The sequence below is a fragment of the Lissotriton helveticus genome, chromosome 7, assembly GCF_964261635.1.
Source record: "Lissotriton helveticus chromosome 7, aLisHel1.1, whole genome shotgun sequence".
Lineage (NCBI taxonomy): Eukaryota > Metazoa > Chordata > Amphibia > Caudata > Salamandridae > Lissotriton > Lissotriton helveticus.
In genome coordinates, this window is record NC_136068.1 from 1,327,328,777 (window position 1) to 1,327,349,954 (window position 21,178).

At 47.9% G+C, this 21,178-nt stretch overlaps 1 protein-coding gene across 1 annotated transcript in view; it reads right to left on the minus strand.

The window, feature by feature from the left end:
* The window catches only part of SEPTIN9 (septin 9), a 992,168-nt gene that overhangs the window by 721,344 nt on the left and 249,646 nt on the right, over positions 1-21,178 (minus strand). Inside the window, exon 2 of the mRNA XM_078654633.1 lies at positions 15,133-15,195. Within this exon, the coding sequence (XP_078510759.1) occupies positions 15,133-15,195 (63 nt within the window). The remainder of the gene's footprint in view (positions 1-15,132; positions 15,196-21,178) is intronic.

Sequence of the window (21,178 nt, forward strand, 5' to 3'; positions counted from 1 at the left end):
AGGGAGGATGTGACATGCATGAGAGGCTCAGAGACTCAAGAGGAGGATGTGACATGCAGGAGGAGGCTCTGACACTCAAGAAGAGGATGTGACCTGCAGGAGGATGCTCTGACACTCAAGTGGAGGATGTGACATGCAGGAGGAGGCTCTGACACTCAAGGGGAGGATGTGACCTACAGGAGGAGGCTCAGACACTCAAGTGGAGGATGTGAAATGCAGGAGGAGGCTCTGACACTCAAGGGGAGGATGTGACATGCAGGAGGAGGCTCTGACACTCATGGGGAGGGTGTGACATGCAGGAGGAGGCTCTGACACTCAAGAGGAGGATACGACATGGAAGAGGAGGCTCTGATACTCAAGGGGATGATGTGACATGCAGGAGGAGCCTCTAACACTCAAGGGGATGATGTGACCTGCAGGAGGAGGCTCTGACACTCAAAAGGAGGATGTCACATGCATGAGAGGCTCTGACTCCCAAGGGGAGGATGTGACATGCAGGAGGAGGCTCTGACACTCAAAAGAAGGATGGGACATACAGGAGGAGGCTCTGACACTCAAAAGGAGGATATGACGTCCAGGAGGATGCTCTGACACTGAAAAGGAGGATGTGACATTCACGACAGGCTCTGACATTCAAAGGGAGGATGTGACATGCATGAGAGGCTCAGAGACTCAAGAGGAGGATGTGACATGCAGGAGGAGGCTCTGACACTCAAGAAGAGGATGTGACCTGCAGGAGGATGCTCTGACACTCAAGTGGAGGATGTGACATGCAGGAGGAGGCTCTGACACTCAAGGGGAGGATGTGACCTACAGGAGGAGGCTCAGACACTCAAGTGGAGGATGTGAAATGCAGGAGGAGGCTCTGACACTCAAGGGGAGGATGTGACATGCAGGAGGAGGCTCTGACACTCATGGGGAGGGTGTGACATGCAGGAGGAGGCTCTGACACTCAAGAGGAGGATACAACATGGAAGAGGAGGCTCTGATACTCAAGGGGAGGATGTGACATGCAGGAGGAGGCTCTGACACTCATAGGAGGATGTGACATGCAGGAGGAGGCTCTGACACTCAAGGGGAGGATGTGACATGCATGAGATGAGAGGCTCTGACATTCAAGGGGAGGATGTGACATGCAGGAGGATGCTCTGACACTCAAGTGGAGGATGTGACATGCAGGAGGAGGCTCTAACACTCAAGGGGAGGATGTGACCTGCAGGAGGAGGCTCTGACACTCAAAAGGAGGATGTGACATGCATGAGAGGCTCTGACTCTCAAGGGGAGGATGTGACATGCAGGAGGAGCCTCTGACACTCAAAAGGAGGATATGACGTCCAGGAGGATGCTCTGACACTGAAAAGGAGGATGTGACATTCACCAGAGGCTCTGACATTCAAAGGGAGGATGTGACATGCATGAGAGGCTTAGAGACTCAAGAGGAGGATGTGACATGCAGGAGGAGGCTCTGACACTCAAGAAGAGGATGTGACCTGCAGGAGGATGCTCTGACACTCAAGTGGAGGATTTGACATGCAGGAGGAGGCTCTGACACTCAAGGGGAGGATGTGACATGCATGAGAGGCTCAGATACTCAAGAGGAGGATGTAACATGCAGGGGGATGCTCTGACACTCAAAAGGAGGATGTGACCTGCAGGAGTATGCTCTGACACTCAAGTGGAGGATGTGACATGCAGGAGGAGCCTCTAACACTCAAGGGGATGATGTGACCTGCAGGAGGAGGCTCTGACACTCAAAAGGAGGATGTGACATGCATGAGAGGCTCTGACTCCCAAGGGGAGGATGTGACATGCAGGAGGAGGCTCTGACACTCAAAAGAAGGATGGGACATACAGGAGGAGGCTCTGACACTCAAAAGGAGGATATGACGTCCAGGAGGATGCTCTGACACTGAAAAGGAGGATGTGACATTCACGAGAGGCTCTGACATTCAAAGGGAGGATGTGACATGCATGAGAGGCTCAGAGACTCAAGAGGAGGATGTGACATGCACGAGGAGGCTCTGACACTCAAGAAGAGGATGTGACCTGCAGGAGGATGCTCTGACACTCAAGTGGAGGATGTGACATGCAGGAGGAGGCTCTGACACTCAAGGGGAGGATGTGACCTACAGGAGGAGGCTCAGACACTCAAGTGGAGGATGTGAAATGCAGGAGGAGGCTCTGACACTCAAGGGGAGGATGTGACATGCAGGAGGAGGCTCTGACACTCATGGGAGGGTGTGACATGCAGGAGGAGGCTCTGACACTCAAGAGGAGGATACGACATGGAAGAGGAGGCTCTGATACTCAAGGGGAGGATGTGACATGCAGGAGGAGGCTCTGACACTCATGGGAGGATGTGACATGCAGGAGGAGGCTCTGACACTCAAGGGGAGGATGTGGCATGCATGAGATGAGAGGCTCTGACATTCAAGGGGAGGATGTGATATGCAGGAGGATGCTCTGACACTCAAGTGGAGGATGTGACATGCAGGAGGAGGCTCTAACACTCAAGGGGAGGATGTGACCTGCAGGAGGAGGCTCTAACACTCAAAAGGAGGATGTGACATGCATGAGAGGCTCTGACTCTCAAGGGGAGGATGTGACATGCAGGAGGAGCCTCTGACACTCAAAAGGAGGATATGACGTCCAGGAGGATGCTCTGACACTGAAAAGGAGGATGTGACATTCACCAGAGGCTCTGACATTCAAAGGGAGGATGTGACATGCATGAGAGGCTCAGAGACTCAAGAGGAGGATGTGACATGCAGGAGGAGGCTCTGACACTCAAGAAGAGGATGTGACCTGCAGGAGGATGCTCTGACACTCAAGTGGAGGATGTGACATGCAGGAGGAGGCTCTGACACTCAAGGGGTGGATGTGACCTACAGGAGGAGGCTCAGACACTCAAGAGGAGGATGTGACATGCAGGAGGAGGCTATGACACTCAAGGGGAGGATGTGACATGCAGGAGGAGGCTCTGACACTCAAGAGGAGGATGTGACATGCAGGAAGAGGCTCTGACACTCAAGGGGAGGGTGTGACATGCACGAGGAGGCTCAGACACTCAAAAGGAGGATGGGACATACAGGAGGAGGCTCTGACACTCAAAAGAAGGATATGACGTCCTGGAGGATGCTCTGACACTGAAAAGGAGGATGTGACATTCACGAGAGGCTCTAACATTCAAAGGGCGGATGTAACATGCATGAGAGGCTCAGAGACTCAAGAGGAGGATGTGACATGCAGGAGGAGGCTCTGACACTCAAGAAGAGGATGTGTCTTGCAGGAAGATGCTCTGACACTCAAGTGGAGGATGTGACATGCATGAGAGGCTCTGACACTAAAGGGAAGGATGCGACATGCAAGAGGAGGCTCTGACACTCAAGGGGAGGATGTGACATGCATGAGAGGCTCTGACATTCAAGGGGAGGATGTGACATGCATGAGAGGCTCAGATACTCAATAGGAGGATGTGACATGCAGGAGGAGGCTCTGACACTCAAGGGGAGGTTGTGGCATGCATGAGAGGCTCTGACACTAAAGGGAAGGATGTGACATGCAAGAGGAGGCTCTGACACTCAAGGGGAGGATGTGACATACATGAGAGGCTCTGACATTCAAGGGGAGGATGTGACGTGCATGAGAGGCTCAGATACTCAAGAGGAGGATGCGACATGCAGGGGGATGCTCTGACACTCAAAAAGAGGATGTGACCTGCAGGAGTATGCTCTGACACTCAAGTGGAGGATGTGGCATGCAGGAGGAGCCTCTAACACTCAAGGGGAGGATGTGACATGCAGGAGGAGGCTCTGACACTCAAAAGGAGGATGTGACATGCATGAGAGGATCTGGCTCCCAAGGGGAGGATGTGACATGCAGGAGGAGGCTCTGACACTCAAAAGAAGGATGGGACATACAGGAGGAGGCTCTGACACTCAAAAGGAGGATATGACGTCCAGGAGGATGCTCTGACACTGAAAAGGAGGATGTGACATTCACGAGAGGCTCTAAAATTCAAAGGGAGGATGTGACATGCATGAGAGGCTCAGAGACTCAAGAGGAGGATGTGACATGCAGGAGGATGCTCTGACACTCAAGAAGAGGATGTGACCTGCAGGAGGATGCTCTGACACTCAAGTGGAGGATGTGACATGCAGGAGGAGGCTCTGACACTCAAGGGGAGGATGTGGCCTACAGGAGGAGGCTCAGACACTCAAGTGGAGGATGTGAAATGCAGGAGGAGGCTCTGACACTCAAGGGGAGGATGTGACATGCAGGAGGAGGCTCTGACACTCAAGAGGAGGATGTGACATGCAGGAGGAGGCTCAGACACTCAAAAGGAGGATGGGACATACAGGAGGAGGCTCTGACACTCAAAAGGAGGATGTGACTTGCAGGAGGATGCTCTCTCTGACATTCAAGTGGAGGATGTGGCATGCAGGAGGAGGCTCTGACACTCAGGGGGAGGATGTGACCTGCAGGAGGAGGCTCAGACACCTTAGAGGAGGCTTTGACATGCAGGAGGAGGCTCAGACACTCAAGGGGATGATGTGACATGCAGGAGGAGGCTCTGAAACTCAAGAAGAGGATGTGACATGCAGGAGGATGCTCTGACACTCAAAGGGAAGGTGTGACCTGCAGGAGGATGCTCTGACACTTAAGTGGAGGATGTGACATGCAGGAGGAGGCTCTGACACGTAAGGAGAGGATGTGACCTACAGGAGGAGGCTATGACACTCAAGGGGAGGATGTGACATGCAGGAGGAGGCTCAGACACTCAAGGGGAGGATGTGACATGCAAGAGGAGGCTCTAACACTCAAGGAGAGGATTTGACATACAGGAGGATGCTCTGACACTCAAAGGGAGGATGTGACCTGCAGGAGGATGCTCTGACACTCAAGTGGAGGATGTGACATGCAGGAGGAGGCTCTGACACTCAAGAAGAGGATGTGACATGCAGGAGGATGCTCTGACACTCAAAGGGAGGATGTGACCTGCAGGAGGATGCTCTGACTTCAAGTGGATGATGTGACATGCTGGAGGAGGCTTTGACACTTAAGGGGAGGATGTGACCTACAGGAGAAGGCTCTGACACTCAAGGGGAGGGTGTGACATGCAGGAGGAGGCTCTGACACTTAAAAGAAGGATGTGACCTGCAGGAGGAGGCTCTGACACTCAAGTGGAGGATGTGAAATGCAGGAGGAGGTTCTGACAATCCAGGGGAGGATGTGACACTCCACTGAAGAAGAAGCTCTGATACTCAAGGGAAGTCGCTGGCACTGAGGAAGAGGCTCTGACACTCAAAAAGGAGCTGTGACGTGGTAGAGCTGTTTGATAACACCTGTTCCATCCTCCAATTTATTGCGGCTTCCCCTAAAAGGTCCCTCTGTTTTCAGCTTATTGTCACTGGCCCCAGAGTGCTAGTTCTAGAGCGCTGCTTGTCAGGCTTCTATACTCTGCCTGGCTGAGGAGCACTGAAAGAGCTCTTCCTTAATCTTCCAGCGAGTGAAGTTCCTGAGTTAAGTATGGATTAATTACCTGGTTAATTGCCTTTTTATTCTATCGATGTGTGTTGTGGTAAAGGGACAGCCATGTAGTCCTGTATAACAGGGCCCTAATTTTAACACAAGTGTTTGTTGTGAGCGGTGTAACTGTTGCCTATAATTCATGTGTGTGATCCTCCTTACATGACTGTCAAACCTGAAACCAGTCCAACTCAAAAGAATTTGTTCTTTACACCGACCTCACCCACTCAGACTATACTACCCTATTCTGCCCAGCAGAAAGATCACATATTGGGTCTCTTCAAGTTGGCTGGCCACCTAAAATGTATCCAAGCTTCTTTAAAGCGTGGAGCTAGAAACTGTAAAGGTAACCCCAGAAACCAAACGTATACTGGACCTCGTTGTCCAGTTTAATGTAGAGCAACATTCTGGTTCCCTGAAAAGGACCTCGCAACTGGTACCAGAACTTGGAGCAACCTGTTGCTTATCTTGTTTCAGCAAGGCCTAAGCTCGGGGAAGTTTTGCCTGGACGCTAGCCTGAAGAAAGACGTGTCTTCAGACTGGAATCATCTCCTTCCCAGTACAAGGAGAACTCCAGCTACTAACCCACAGCCCATCGGCCAGACATAGAAGTATCAGTGGAGCCACCGCTGCGGAGTAAACCCAGTGGACCAGAATGATTGCAGATGACCAGTTCCCTGTACTGCCTTGTCCCGGAAAGAAAACTGTCCGTGCAACAAATTAAAGTATACAGCCACACCCTTCAAAGGTTGCCTCTTCCACAGCACTTACCCAGCCTTGCAGGCAAGAGCTAGAGAGGCTTGAGAGTGTCTGGAAGGTGTTGGGGTCTCCTTCCAGTGTTCTAAGATGTGGATTTGATAGGACAGAGGAAACTCTCATCTGGTGAAACTTTGGCGGGACCGGAGAAGCCCGGGCATGGCACGTAAATCTGTGACCAGCCAAAGGAGGTTGACATATCAGAGGAAGCGCTGATCAGGACTGGTTCTGTGCACTTACGGGAGCTCCAACAAGTACCACACCTGTCTCTCTTCTCTAGCAAAGGATGATGCTCCCCAGGAGAGGCTCTGACACCAAAGCAGAAGCTCTGACACATTGAAGGAGGCTCTCGCCCAGCAGGAGAGGCTCTGGCGTGCAAGACAAGGCTCTGCCATATCCCAAATGGGAATATGACACATCAGATGCAGCCGTGGAAAACCAGAGAGGGGTCCTACTCACGGATGGGGGCTCAGTTACACCGCAGGTCGGAGGCTCAAAATCACCAGAAGACAGGGCTGACCCTAGAGCTTTTGTTGCAGTAGAATGAACAAGCATTATTTGCAATGAAATAGGTCTCGCATTTACGCAAGTTTGAGCTATTGACATTGCAAATGACAATGCCTTTTACTTCTGTTTTGGTTTTTAAAACATAACTAAATGGCATTGTCATCTGCAATGTCAATAGCTTAAACTCGGGTAAATGCGAGACCTATTGAATTGCAAATGCTTGTTTTAAATTTGCCTGGCTATTAGCTTTCCGCACAGAACGGCATAATGTGCGGTCATAGTCGTCATTTGCTCTCGGATAACACCCTGGGCAGAAAGAAATGTAGCGCCCTGGGCAGAAAGAAAATTGGCACCCTGGCTGCAGCTGGTGAATACAATTATTCAAAGTTCAATCACACATCAAAGCACTGATTGACTTCTGGGCACAAACTTCTCGGCACTTACCAAAAATATCCCCCAGAGCCTTGAGACCCTCACGGTGTGATTGAGTCACTCACAGCAGTAGCTTGATCACGCTAGTGCTGAGTTGTTGATGGTGCGAATGGCGCTGTTGATGTGCATGGGCGGGAGACTCTGAAGACAGCGCCCTGGGCCCAGCTCGCCGTGCCACAATATAACCATGTGTGGAGGTAGGCAGGAGAGAAGTCCATGTGTTTTCTCCTCCGCGGGGTCTTCGTCAACATGCTTTGCTGCTGGTTTTCCCGAGGTGGGTCCAGTTTGCCCTGCCGCTTGTTTGCTGCTGTTGGCGGGGTGGACAGCCAGGCCTGCCCCCCCCTTGATGTATTGGCAAAGTGGGAGCCTAGTAGAGCAAGGGTGCCGGCCTGCTCTTTCCACAAACTTACACAGCAGATGTCGGGGGCTGCCAGACGTGCTGTGCAGACGAAATTCGAACACCTGCTGCAGTGTTTCTGGTCACATTTATTTAAAAAAAAGTTTGGATCGGACTTGGTCTAATAACTGTCATCGAGATTTACCAAGAGAAGGCACACCTTTCACGTTTTCAACAATCACAGACACACTGTGCTTCCTCAGTGTTGTCAGTATGGCAACACCAACGTTGCTCGAGTGAGAAACACCTCTGCATCACACGCCGCCCTGTGCGGGGTGATTTCACCCCCTGATCGAGGCCGAGCAGATTTACGTGTGCACGTTCAACGAAACACACCAAACATCAGGTTCAATGCGGGAAATGTTAATTTTTGTGATTCTAGAGTATAGTTGGTGAGAAAGCTATTTTTAAAGATGAGTGTAGGCGCTCAACAAAGAATGAAAAGACAGAGGCCCCTCTGCAATCTCTCTGGAGTGGTCTTTATAGCGCTGCGTGAGGTGGAAAGGGTCACGGAGGCGCTTTTCCTTTTGATACAACTTTATAGCTGAAAGCGAAGGCTGCCTCACCTAGGAACGCCCTGCTCTTCTTTAACTTTACAGATGAAGCTCCTCACAGCTTGAAAAAGAACACGTGACCTCCTGGCAGCTCCTGAAACTTCAGTGACGTCACCAAAATCATGAGGTGGCGGCGGTGACATCACGCACTGAGAGTCTCAAGGGGAACAATGTCATGTGAGCGCTCACCCATAGTGTGGTCCACGGGAACTGTTTTTTTTTTAACAATCAGCACAGTTCACTAGAGGAACAAGCGCGCGCTAGTCAGCTTGCTTTCTCCACTCGCCAAGGTGCTTAGAACCTGGTCGCCTGAGCCTATTAGGCAGTTCAAAGGTCGCCCCCTTTGCCATTGGCTGGACTTTCACGCCATTGGCAGGAGGTCATGGGTTTGAGTTGGGTCATCTTGACCTCCTGCCAATGCGCAGTGATAGCTATGGTTGTCACAATCATTAATTAGGTGTTTAAAATAGGTGGTTCAGTTATTGTGCGGAAACAAGATGGTTAATCAAATGGAGGTATCCTATGGATGTCGACACTCAACTTAATTCGTGAGAAGTGAGTGTTTTATAGGAGTATACGTGAAAACAACAGGGTTAACAAAGTGAACTCTTGCAAAAAGTGCGGCTCTGTTCATACGACGTGAATGCTTAATAGAAAGTAAAACGCTGAAATAGCGGATATAAAAAGTGTATGTTAAGATAACGTACTTAGCACGGTGAACTCCTGCAAAATGTGCATCATTAGTCATACAGCGTGAACTTTTTATAGAAAGTAACCGCGGGTGGTAGCGTGCTTGAAATGTAGAATCTTACGAAAAGTGCAAACGGCGTCAGAATTGTGATAACCTAGATTTAGTTGTGATAATTATAACTCAGCCAGTTGTGGCTTAAGCTACTTACGAGACGTGAAGATCGCATTTTGACAAACATCGTTTAAATGTAAAAATAAAACGAACTAAATATCGTGCTTTGCCCTGTGAATTATAATAATTTAAATACCGTAAAAATTTTACTTACATACGTGCTGCAGCTTATATCGTGATGATGCAGGCGAATGTTAGTTCTGTCGGCGGTGCCGCCGTAGATCATGTGCATATAGTGGTGAGGTTAAACCTGTTAAAGCACACTTCAATTTCTCGTGTTACTGAAAGCAGTATGAAACTGAAACTTAATTAACAGCAACCTAATGGCTCACAGTGGATGCTAGCGCGTGTTCACGCACGCGTCCACATTTCCAGTCCGTCTCTTGCGCGTGCCCATCTCTTGTCTCGCATGAGAGGCAACTCCGTGACAATATTTCTCGCTGGCTGCAGCGCTTCGCACTGCATTCGCCCGGCGACCACCTAAAAAAACAAGCACTCCCTGTCACTCCCCCGGACACACACACACACGTAAATCAACAAATTATTTATTTAACGCACATATTGCTCTCTTATGTATGACCAACAGCAAAATGTCAAGATCCATGAAGTTTACATAGATCTTTGGATATAAACATTTGAGCAGCCAGGACAGCAGTGCTTCATTTGAGCCAGTGGGCTGGCACACATTTTTCCTGTTCAAACATTTCCTGAGAGCAAAAGAGGGAAAACTCACAAAGGGGAAAGACGGAGGAAGAGACAGTCGGAAAACCAGTCACAAAGGGAGAAAGAAGTAGCCTGCAAGAGTGCGATAAAGAGGAAAGGAGTGTCTGACAGTGAATTAAAGAGGCATGAAGTGGATCTGAGATTAATCAGACTAGGTATTCGGCACACTAACATTTTTAAAGCGCCATCTGCGGGCTTCTAAGCACAGCTTTGGGCACTAGTACTCATTCTTACCCAAATTAAGCACTGCAGGACAGGCACTACCATCCTGCCTATGGGCCAGCCACCCTACTAGCACCTCAATTCTGTTCGAAATTGAACGTTCCATTGAAGTAACTTTGACTCAAGAGTATTGACAGGAAATGATTGAAACAATTGTATATATATTTAGTAAAATGTTTTGTTTATTCATATGAAGAAGTATATAATGTATTCGCGCAAGCCTTTATGTGAATTTGCATGGCGCAAACCTGGCAAGAGAACAACGGAGCACTGTCTTCATATATAAACCACAAATTCATGTGTATGTTTTTGCTTGTTCATTGTTTGAGACAATACAAAAACTGCATTTAAAAAATACTGCATGCATTTACAAATAATTGCAATTGGCAATAAATATGCTTATATAATCTATTGGTGTAAAAGGTAACTATGAAGGGTGGTTACAATCACAGCTGCAAATATGTCTTAATGGGGGCATGTAGCTCTGTTAATCACCCCATTTATCACCTTCATATCTCCTTTTAGAAGCAGGATCCCAGTCAAGACGACAGAGTGTCCTGGGATGAAGGGTTTTTGCCGCCTCTTAGGTTCTTCCACCCCAGGCAAATGTATGGATACGCCAGGATAAAGGGCTGGCAGCGTAAGAGGTTGTCCTGACATCATCATGAAAACGCATTCAGAAAGCTCTATTGTGCTAACCCTCTGTACGAAAAGGCATTCAGTAGGCACTAACATCCTCACCATCAGCACCATAAGGCATTCTGACTCCACTTCCCTGATCTCAGCATCCAAAGATGTTCAGCATTCTCTCTCCCCCTTTAGTACCAGCATGAAAATGCATTCAGCCCCTGAATAGCAAAAGTAATGCATTCTGAAGCGGTACAAATGAAACAACATAACAGGGAAAGAAGATGGTGATATGGAGAATCCAGATATGTGTGTCACAGAAATGACCGCACGAGGAACTCAGGGCAGCCAGCAGTGACATGTCCTAACAACCATTTTATTGAAAGGTCTGGTTGGACAGCTCAACTGTCTGCAAGATATACTGTTAGCAAATATTTGAAATATAGATGGAGCAGGCTATGGCTGCACCCAGAGTATTTCCCTCTCACCCCCTGCTATTGACTGTTTGGTGCATCATTCCACCTTCCAGCAAATGCTTGCATTCAAATGGATAGGGGACTAATTTACACCTTCAATTTGCACTCAGTAATCATACTGTTTATAACATTTAAAAAAAATAAATCTTTTTATTAATAAAACCAAAAAGAAAAAGCATCAGGTGACGTATATCGCTTGTATGTTTGTAATATATACAACACCGTAGTACAAAATAAAACACACAGATTCGTTTTTAGGGATCATGGGGACCAGTGTTTACTGCTTCGTTCCGAACGACTGGAGGAGCACAGATATCCCCTCGATAACTATTCCAGACTCCCCCAATCTTCCCCCACTTCGCGGGACAGCCCCAAGCGAAATAGACCGATCTTTCCCTGAACATACACCAGTCCAGGTCCTCCATCCATCTCCCGAGCTGGGGCAGCTGGCCGGCACCCCACAACTAAGCAATGTTATGCTTGGCAATCATACAAGCCAGTGTCACCCACTGTCTCTCATATGCACTCAGGTCCGTGGGCTCCCAAACATTTAAGACACATCTTCGAGCCTCCGGAGCAATCTCTTTCCCCAACACCTCTCGCATCTTCCCATGAATCTTGACCCAGTATTCCTGTACATTCACACAGTTCCACAAAATATGCATGAAGGTTCCAAGCTCTCCGCACCCCCTCCTGCACTCCCCACTCTCCACCAGACCCATGTGCACAAGCCGGGGCCCGGTGATATATGACCTATGGAGGAACTTTAGTTGGACCAGCCGAAGTCTCATTTGAATAGCCACTACCTTAGGGGAAGAAACTGCCTCCCTCCAATCCGCATTGTCTAACTCCAAGCCATAAGCGTCCCATTGTGACCGGATGGCCATGTTGTTAATAAGCTTTTTGTATATTAGCGAATTAGTCTTTTCCGGGAGGAATCCATCTAACACTCAATCTTCCAGGGGGGAGGCATCTGGGAGTGTGGCACCTCTGGGAATATGCGCAAGCAGAGCGTGTCTAATTTGAAGGTAACGGTAAAGCTCGCTTTCCTGTAGTTGGTACCTTTCTTGGAGGGCACTGAAAGTAAGAACTGCATCTTTTCCTCAGATTTCTTTGATCTGGGAGATCCCGATGAGAACCCACTTGTCGAATCCCTTCGTTTTCCACAGGCTGCCCAGTTTCTCCGAGTTCCATAATGGGGTCGCAAGGGTGAATTTATACGTCTCACCCAAGGTGTCTAGTCGCTGCATGCCACATTTGTACTGCGTGTGCCGAGGGGCCGACGAGGGAAAATCGGCCGGCCCTGGCATACAACGCCCTCGTGAAGTCACCCCCAGGCACCTGTCCACGATCCATCGCATATCCAGGGTCTCCTAGAGACCCATACATTGCGTGGTTTACCGCCGCTAGCTGGGAGGCCCAGCAATATTTCTGCAAATCCGGTAAGCCGATCCCCCCATTATACCAGGGGAGAGTGAGTTTATTGAAGGCTATACGGGGCTTGCCATCCCATAGTAGCTGCCGTTGAAGGGACTCAATCTCTTTAAAATAGGATAAAGGCACCGGGTCCATAGCATTCTGGAGGGCGTATAAGAATCGGGGAAGGGCCATCATCTTGAAAAGCACCGCCCTACCCAAAAGGGAGAGCGGTAATGCCTTCCACCGTGACACATCATTCTTCAGTCGGGTCAGCGGGGGGGCCGAGTTATTGGCGTATCTCAGCCTCGGGTCTAATGTCACATATATGCCGAGATATCCGAATTCCACTCTCAGCGTCTTGTAAATTCGCCGGGCCTCCTCACTCCCGTACCCCACGGGGCCGCTCCTGCAGGTCAGGTCGCTCGGCGCTCCCGCCATAGCGCCATCTCCTTCCTCCCATACAGGCTTCAGAGGGTCCGCAACAACCCCGGAGGAATCACCAGTATTTTACGGGGCCGCACCGTTGACTTCCGATTTGCGGCCAGATGTTGATCGATTCAGCTTCGGGCTCCCCAGTAATCGAAACCCCTGCTTCAGCTCAGGGAAGGCCTCAGTTTACCGGACGATATATCTCTGGATTGAAGTGGCGGAGACGGACCGGGAAGGCAGCCGGGTTCGTCGCATCCGTTGCTCGTTCCAGGAGAGGGGCTGGATTGCAGGATTATGTCTAGGATTTAAGGGCTGGAGAGAGAGGACGGCGGAGCCGAGCTCTTACGCGGCCATCCTGGCCTCGTGCTTGGCTCCTCCTCCACTGTTTATCACATTTAATACTTTATCTTCCATATGCATTTTATTTAAAAGAGCAATCATTTTTTTCTACTTTTTCCCCAGCATTGGAAAAGCCTATCCGACAGGCTTTCATGTGATAAACAGCACGTGTGGTTGCAATTCATGTAAACAGCATTTATGAATGCCTTTGCTTACATTCATTGGTACATTAAAGCAGACCTATTGCCATTTCCAATGTTTGTTTTCTGTAGCACTTAATGTTGTTTTTGCTAATTTGGAGCACGGTACATAACAGCTCGGAAAATTACAAAATTCAGTGGTACTCCATTTTCAGACTCCTAAGAAGAAAGTCTGAGAAAGCATTGCATTGCTAGGATTCAAACACATGACCTATGGTACACAACTTTATGTCAGCTAAAACACCTAAGTCCCTGAGCTATTTGCTTGTATAAAGGTGAGCTGAATGGTTGCAAGAGCCAGTTAGTAAAGTAGATTTGGCCCCCGCAGAAGGGGTTGTCCAAAAGTAAAGAGACCATTGGTACACATGTAGGTCATCATGTGCTACACCAATGAAACCAACTGTTACTTGGTGTGGATAATGCTGAATGAATGAATGAATAAATGTAATTTATCCAGCGTGCTGCTCTTCAAAGATGTCCTCATGCTCAAACATAAGCAGTGAGGACAGGTTTGGCGGCAAAGACAGCAAACTTGGTGAGTCCGCAGATCATTTGGTAGGATTGCACGTCTACCAAGCCATACATACAAGGCTCGTGTATAGCAACTCTGGAGTATCCACACAGCTCTGCAAGATGCAGGGAACTTGTCTCTTTTCAATCTCACAATTCATAGAAACCTTGGTTGAGAACGAACCAAAGACAGCACTTTTCATTTGCTCTGTCCAAACAACAGGGCAGCACCAACCTCTTTATTTACATGGTGAGTGGGCAGCAGGAAATAAATTGGATTGGCTACAAGAGATGCTTACTTGCACCATCGGTAGGCATAGGCCAACTGTCTATGGAAGCCTTTTCTGCAAATACTGATTGCAGCACGGATCATCTGAGCTAAAAATGACTTGAACATTTTCACAGAAACGTGTTGGCCAAATAGATCTATTCACTGACGGTGGGATGACGACAATGTCCTAAAGTTGGGGCATGAAGTTTAGAGAGAACAGGCCCAGCAACCTGCTACAAGTCTGTGGGTATCACTACTCCTCTGACCCCTTCTCGTATGAAGTGACTCTCGTAGCTTCTTGGCCATGAATACGCCCAACACACCCATCCCTTCATGCACCAAGACGCCGGGCTGACACCGACGTCATTCCTGCCGCCATTAATGAAAGCTTGATAACGTCACATCCTTACCTCTCCTACATCCGACTCGTTATCACATACCCACCCCTTATACAGTCAGTTTTAAAAAGTATGTTATTAGTACCTTATACACCGGGTTATTAGAATAAACCTGTGCTGTCACTGCCTCCCTCATACACCAGGACACAAGAATAAACCCGTGCTGTCACTGCCTTCCTTCATACACCAGGACATTAGACTCTACATTTATTTACTTTGCATACTTCGTTAGTTGCTCATTTGTTACTGCACCTATTGTGTATCTTAATACATCACGCATAAAGGTGACCAAATGGAAATAGTGAAAAGACTCAATTTCATAGCAAAGAAAAATGTCAATAAAGTTAGTAGAGCAGTGTCCTGCATGCCTCTCCCCCATCATGAATGCACAGATTCACCCCTTGTAGCAGTGCGAGGTGCCTGCTCGCATGCCCCCCAACCCCCTCCACATTACACTGGGTAGTCATACACATTCACTTACTTGCACTTGGACTCGTCACGTCACTGAGTTTCCTTAGCCTTCCACTGGAAGTTCTTGTAATCCCTGCAAAGATAGAAAAAACTGGGTGAGTTGCACTCGCCTTCTCTGAGGTGGGCTCCATTGCATGTGGTGATGTGTTCACAGCCACGACAATACAGAGAGGCCGAACATGCGTGCGTGCAGCAATGATGGCATAGAAATAGCACTGTTAGTAACTGGAGCTCTAGTATATTACCCCCCACCCCCGGCTGGCCTGTCTATCTTGTCCTTCCAGGAATATACCGGGACTTGGGTGTCTGAGGTGGGTCAGACCCTCAGCTGTTTTGTGCCACTGGCCAAACACCAGCATAGGGCAGCAGAGGGCTTTGTGGCCTACCCATGCCAACTCCATGTCTACACTTTGCCATCCTCGCACACTACTACTACTGCAGTCATTGGGGGCTCCATCCATTGTAAGGCGAATGGTCATGGCTCATAACCTCGCCCAACCCCCGGCCTTTGGGAGGTGCATATCCAACTCTCCCGCCCTCTGACAGCCTCGCCCTCCCTCTCCTGCAGGAATCTCATTTTCCTTGGCTGTTTCTCTTTTCAGCCTATGTGTTTATCCAGTGTCCCTCTTTTCATAATTACTAGATACATCAAAGTGTCAGCAGGGGTACCCTGAAGTAAATCCAAAACACACTGCAAAGAAGTAACGTTTTAAATAAGAAAGTTCTAGGCCAGAAGGCTGAAAGAAACTCTTGAGAGCTTCTCAGACTTGTAGTATATCAAGGCTTCACACCGAAGGATCACTGCCACTAATATCAGTGCTTAATTTGTAAAAAAGAAAAAGTGTAGGGGTCATAAGTCTTCCTATGGAGCTCACCACCCGCCGCCACTACAGGGCCGCCCTCTTCCAGCAGTAGAACCGCCACTGCCAGAGTGGGTGCCGCCCACTGCCTTTGGATTAACGAATAATGTACTCACAGAATTGGGAGAAAAGGTGATAGGTCAGGTCACTCACTGTAGAAATGGGTAGGGTGTGGTCTCAAACCCCTATCTGTTCTGAAGGCTTCTTTTCCATCCATTTATATTGATATCCCCTGGGTTAAAAAGAAATAACCCTACCTTGACAATGTTGGCAGAATAGTTTACACCAGCATTCTTGAGCTCGCTACCATTTCGTATTCAAAATCTGTTCTCTGTACAGATTACTGCACATCTGGAGCACAGATTTAAAAAAAAAATCAGAGTAGGAACAATTCATTCTAAACCTACAGAGTCATCAACAAAATATAGCAAAATATTTCTTCCCAAGTTCTTTTAAATCACCGAAATTTGGACTATTTGGGTCCAAGGGTCTAATATATTCAAAAGGTTTTGCCCATTCTGTGTCTAGGAGTAAACACGTTGATAATTAATGTCCCAAATGAGGAAGGAGTTCCTGCCAGCCACATGTGTGCGAGTACAGAACATAAGACAGACTCACGAGCTGTGATCCCGGCATTCAAAGGCAGGACAGGCTCACAGGCAAACTGCATCAAAACACTCTAAACTCCAATCGCATAAGCTACAAAAGTTTACTCAAAAAGGAAAGCTTGTGGACCATCGGAAGAGCAAATGAGAAGGCTGGACTCTGCCAAAAAACATGCAATGTGTAACTTTGCTAGTTCATATATGATCATATTGGAAAGTTTCTAGTGAGCATATGACACAGATGACGGAAAAAATCTCAACATTTAAATATTTTTAAGAATTAAGAAATAACACTAATATAGAATTTCAGGTCTGCTAACTTGTGAAAAGTTTTACTAGGTGATGGGCGAGGGGCAAGGGGTGGAGTTTCGTGGTGAATTTAAATTCACCGCCTCCCTGCTCCAATAACAAAAAAACCTCAAAGCTTCTGATCCTGCCTCTGATGACCTGGATGGCTTTCACACCTCTTAATGGACATCGGCTGTGTAGATCTTTCAAACAATTAGCTGGAAATCTGCTCTCTGCAGGGGTCTGCTCTCTGCAGGGGTCTCCAGCTAACTGCATCATATCAGGTCCTCAGTGGACACATGCTGAAAAGAGTGTGTTGAAAGATGCATAGGAGCATGATTTTACCTGACAGAAATCAAGTTAATAAAAAGTACTCAAGAGTTTGACTGGCTGACCAGGTATATAAGCAATGTCAGAGTTGCAGATGTCCTTTTCAGGTCTGTTGTTAACTAAAGACCTTGTGACTGTACTAACAGTATATACCTATCTAATATACTTCATCCATTGGTCTGATGTTGAGTAATTCACATTTTTCATCCACCCACTGCAGCATAGGGCATGGGTCAATGGGCCAGCCCACTTATACCATTGGCTAGCCTGAGTGTGAATGATGGCATTCTGCTCTTGCCTATTGTACACAAATACAGAAAAAGTAGTCAACTTCAGCGGCAGGGACTACAGAGATTGTGTGTGTTTTTCCATTAAAAAATGGCTTTTAGTCAAAGCTTTTTTACAATAGAGATTGCCTGGCTATTCCCATAACACTGCCACCGGACTGGTAGTACCACCTCATCTTTCACTTACTTCAACTGTATTTTACTTTAACATAAACCATTCAAAGATGTGCTTCTTTGTGAGCACACGCACACACATGCACATACATGGGCACCCATCTTTGTACGGTTTTACAAAAGTAAAAAACATTCAGAGATGGCTAGCCATGTGTGTGAATCCATGCCAAATGAAGAGTAGGTGGAAATGGACAGATAGTCTGGCAGCAGAGTCATTGTGAACGCTCTAAGGGTGGTGCAGACTCAGAGAAGGCAACCCACTGTGGGTGCAGTGAGGTGAGAAGGGGTTTACCCCAATTTACTGGAGCTACTTTTGGAGACACTTAAGAACAGGCCTTGAAGGCCAGCACCGAAGGGCGTATATGTGCAATGGCTCAGTCCCAGCCCAGCTCAGGACTAGCTATCAATAGAATATAACTCTGTAAGGTGCCCACTGAACTCAAATGTCTCCCTTGATCCAGAGGGCGTGCACAATTATCGTTCAATGTGCCTTGGTTGTCTTAATTCCTGAAGAAGGTAGTGGTGTCTCTGTTGCATGTACTTCTTGACTAGGAGCAGGTGCTGGATTCTCATCAATCCAGCTTTAGGCTCATCACTGGGTGCTACTGCTAGGCAATGCGTTATTCACTGCTTGTGATGGGCTAGAAGCTTATAATTAGGGTGATTTATCCTGCTTGTTTAGTCTTCCTCTTTGCTTCTCCAGACATTGCTCTCATTTTAGTAGATACACATTTTCTGTCACAGAATACAACGTTACTTGCCATAACAGAAACAGCTGTCCCCAGACCATCATGAACCATCCTTCAAATATCACCTCAAAATATTGTGAAAATGCACTAACTGTACCTCATCTATCAGCTGCTCATTTTCTGAAAGCAGCAATGCAACGGCCCATCAACACACACAACAGGAAGAGCAGGAGGCAGTGAGATCAAACAACAGAATGGGTTCAGTGAAACCTGGTGAAGTGCAAGCTTCACTAACACACAGAAGAAGCTCGGCGCCGACAGCAGTACGAACCCTGTACGGTTTTAAATGTACTTTCTGATTTATGCGTTAAACCATTGGCTGTTCTGGCAGCGTGCAGGCCTTTATATTGTTAGCATGACCTCAAGACTCAGTGTTATCTTAGTTACTCGTACTGTATCTCATTTACCGAAAAATAAAAACATCAATATTGTCAAAATAAAAATACTGTGTTAACAATTTTATTACACATACTTGAATTGTATTTGATTATCATGTCACATAACTCATATATTCGCTTTACTACAGGGACTCTTTAATATAATGTTCAACAACACAGTATACTTCAAGGACCTTAGGGAACTTCATATTGGTTATGTTAAAATCTAGATTGCGACGTAAACATTATCGGCGCCATCTTGTCCCCTTTTAGCTCAAATGTGCGCCTAAGTAGCAGCCATTTTGAACGTCTTGGCCTCTCTGCCCACTGCCGATAGCCAGCGCGTCTCTCTCTCTCCCCCTCTGACCCCGCCAGAATCCCCCGCGCGCTGACAGCCCACGTTCTCACATGCTTGGGCCATAAACCACCCCTTCAGCGCGGCCCTGCCTCGGAGCCACATCCCGTACCCGACTAACACCTCCCTCCGTCCCTTTAATGATCACGCATCCTTTGATGAACCCCCTTCCTCTGTGCCCGATTGTCCCGCCCGATCCCAAGCCATCACCTAGCCCTGCGGATACAGTTTATTGCCCCTTACAGTAGGAAGCTGTCCTTCTTCAAAGAATCTATGACTGATAAAAGGCCCTACCCCATGAGATCCGATCAGCCGCACACATTCCGGCAGCCGGCGGGATATCCAGCTGCGCGATAGTCATCACCTACTGAGATGGGGGTGGGGACTTTTACTGTAAATATGTGTGGGAACGGGTTTGGAGCGGAGATTCCGAGGATGCCTTTCCGTACATCAAAGTATTAACAAGAATGTGTTTCATGTAATAAAGCAATAAACCTGTGTATAAGAGGCCAGGCCTCAAGGATGCGTTTAGAGCACCTCGAGAAGATACCCTGTTGTCTGATTTGACGTGTTCTGCTCCATCGGAATAAACTCCTGTTTCCTGCCTTCTGTCTCCAGCGCCTGCCTCTTTGTTTGGTAATCTCGAATGGTATGAGAGGCGGCTAACGCCGGGCAAATACTGAAGGGTTCTTGGTCGAATTCGGCCCTACCATTCTACAATTGGCGCCCCACGTGGGGCCCATCAGCGATGCGTGGATCCAGTGGGAGAGGTCCCGACGACAGAGTGAACGACTGCAACGATCGGGAAGAGCTCCTGCCCGATAGACCCTCGTCTGGCAGCCGATCATCCGAACTTCACCGGTTCCGAGCAGACCTCTCTCGAGTGATCTACGGTCCTGACTGGGAACCATCAGGAGTGCCACAGCAATTACGGAGAACAGAGGACGATCAGGCGCTGGAAGCGGAAGATGAGAAACTGTCCATGCGGTCCGGGTAAGGTCGTGCAACACGACGAATTGCGAATTGATTGTTTGATTGTTTGAAAATACTAGTATTACTCATTTGATTGTTTCTGAGAGATTCTCTATTTGCAAACAAGCACAGAGTCGCCATAATCTGTTTAGTCTTTGCAGATAGTGAAGGGTAGGTAACGCAGGCCTTTGCCCCCTTTGTAATCCGTCGTGCCTACTTCCCTCTCCATTTGATTGATTGTTATCCAAGCATTTACTGTTTTGGAATTGGTTCTCTTTGGATCATTCTCTATTTGCAAACAAGCACAGAGTCGCAATACTCTGTTTAGTCTTTGCAGATAGTGAAGGATAGGTAACGCAGGCTTTTGCCCCCGTTGTAATCCGTCGTGCCTATTTTTATCCCTCATTTGATTGATTGTTTATCCGAACATTGATCAAACAAGCACAGAGTCGCAATACTCTGTTTAGTCTTTGCGGATAGTGAAGGATAGGTAGTGCAGACTTTTGTCCCCTTTGTAACCCGTCATGCCTGTCTTCGCCCCGTTTGTTGGTAGTTGGTTCAGCCCGGACCGCTTATTAGAGGTGAACCATCCGGCTCCACTGGAGGGCACCCCTAATAAGGACATGTTTACTAAATATGGACTAGTCACCGTGGCTTATAGTAAGCTGTGGCATAAATACACGAGAAAGGATCGGGGAAGTCAGTGGCCACTGATAGGATCCTTTGATAACGACAAAATAAACGCGCTGGAAACAGCCCTTTATAACAATAAGACAACACCCACTATGCTCGATAGCTTCGGCATGTGGCGCAAAGAAACAGAACAGCGAAAGAAGAGAAATGAGGTCAGGTTAGAAAAGGAATTACGCAAGGCAGCTCACCTGGCCGCTAACAAATTAAAGGAAGAAATAAAAGAAAGAGAGGAAACCAAGCTAAAACAAGATTCCGAATCATCAGGCCAGTGTCCCGTCGCGACACCCTCCACACTTTACCCCGAGCTACCTTCGAAACAGCGAACGAACGATGATTTACTACTAGGTCCCCCGATCATCTACATGC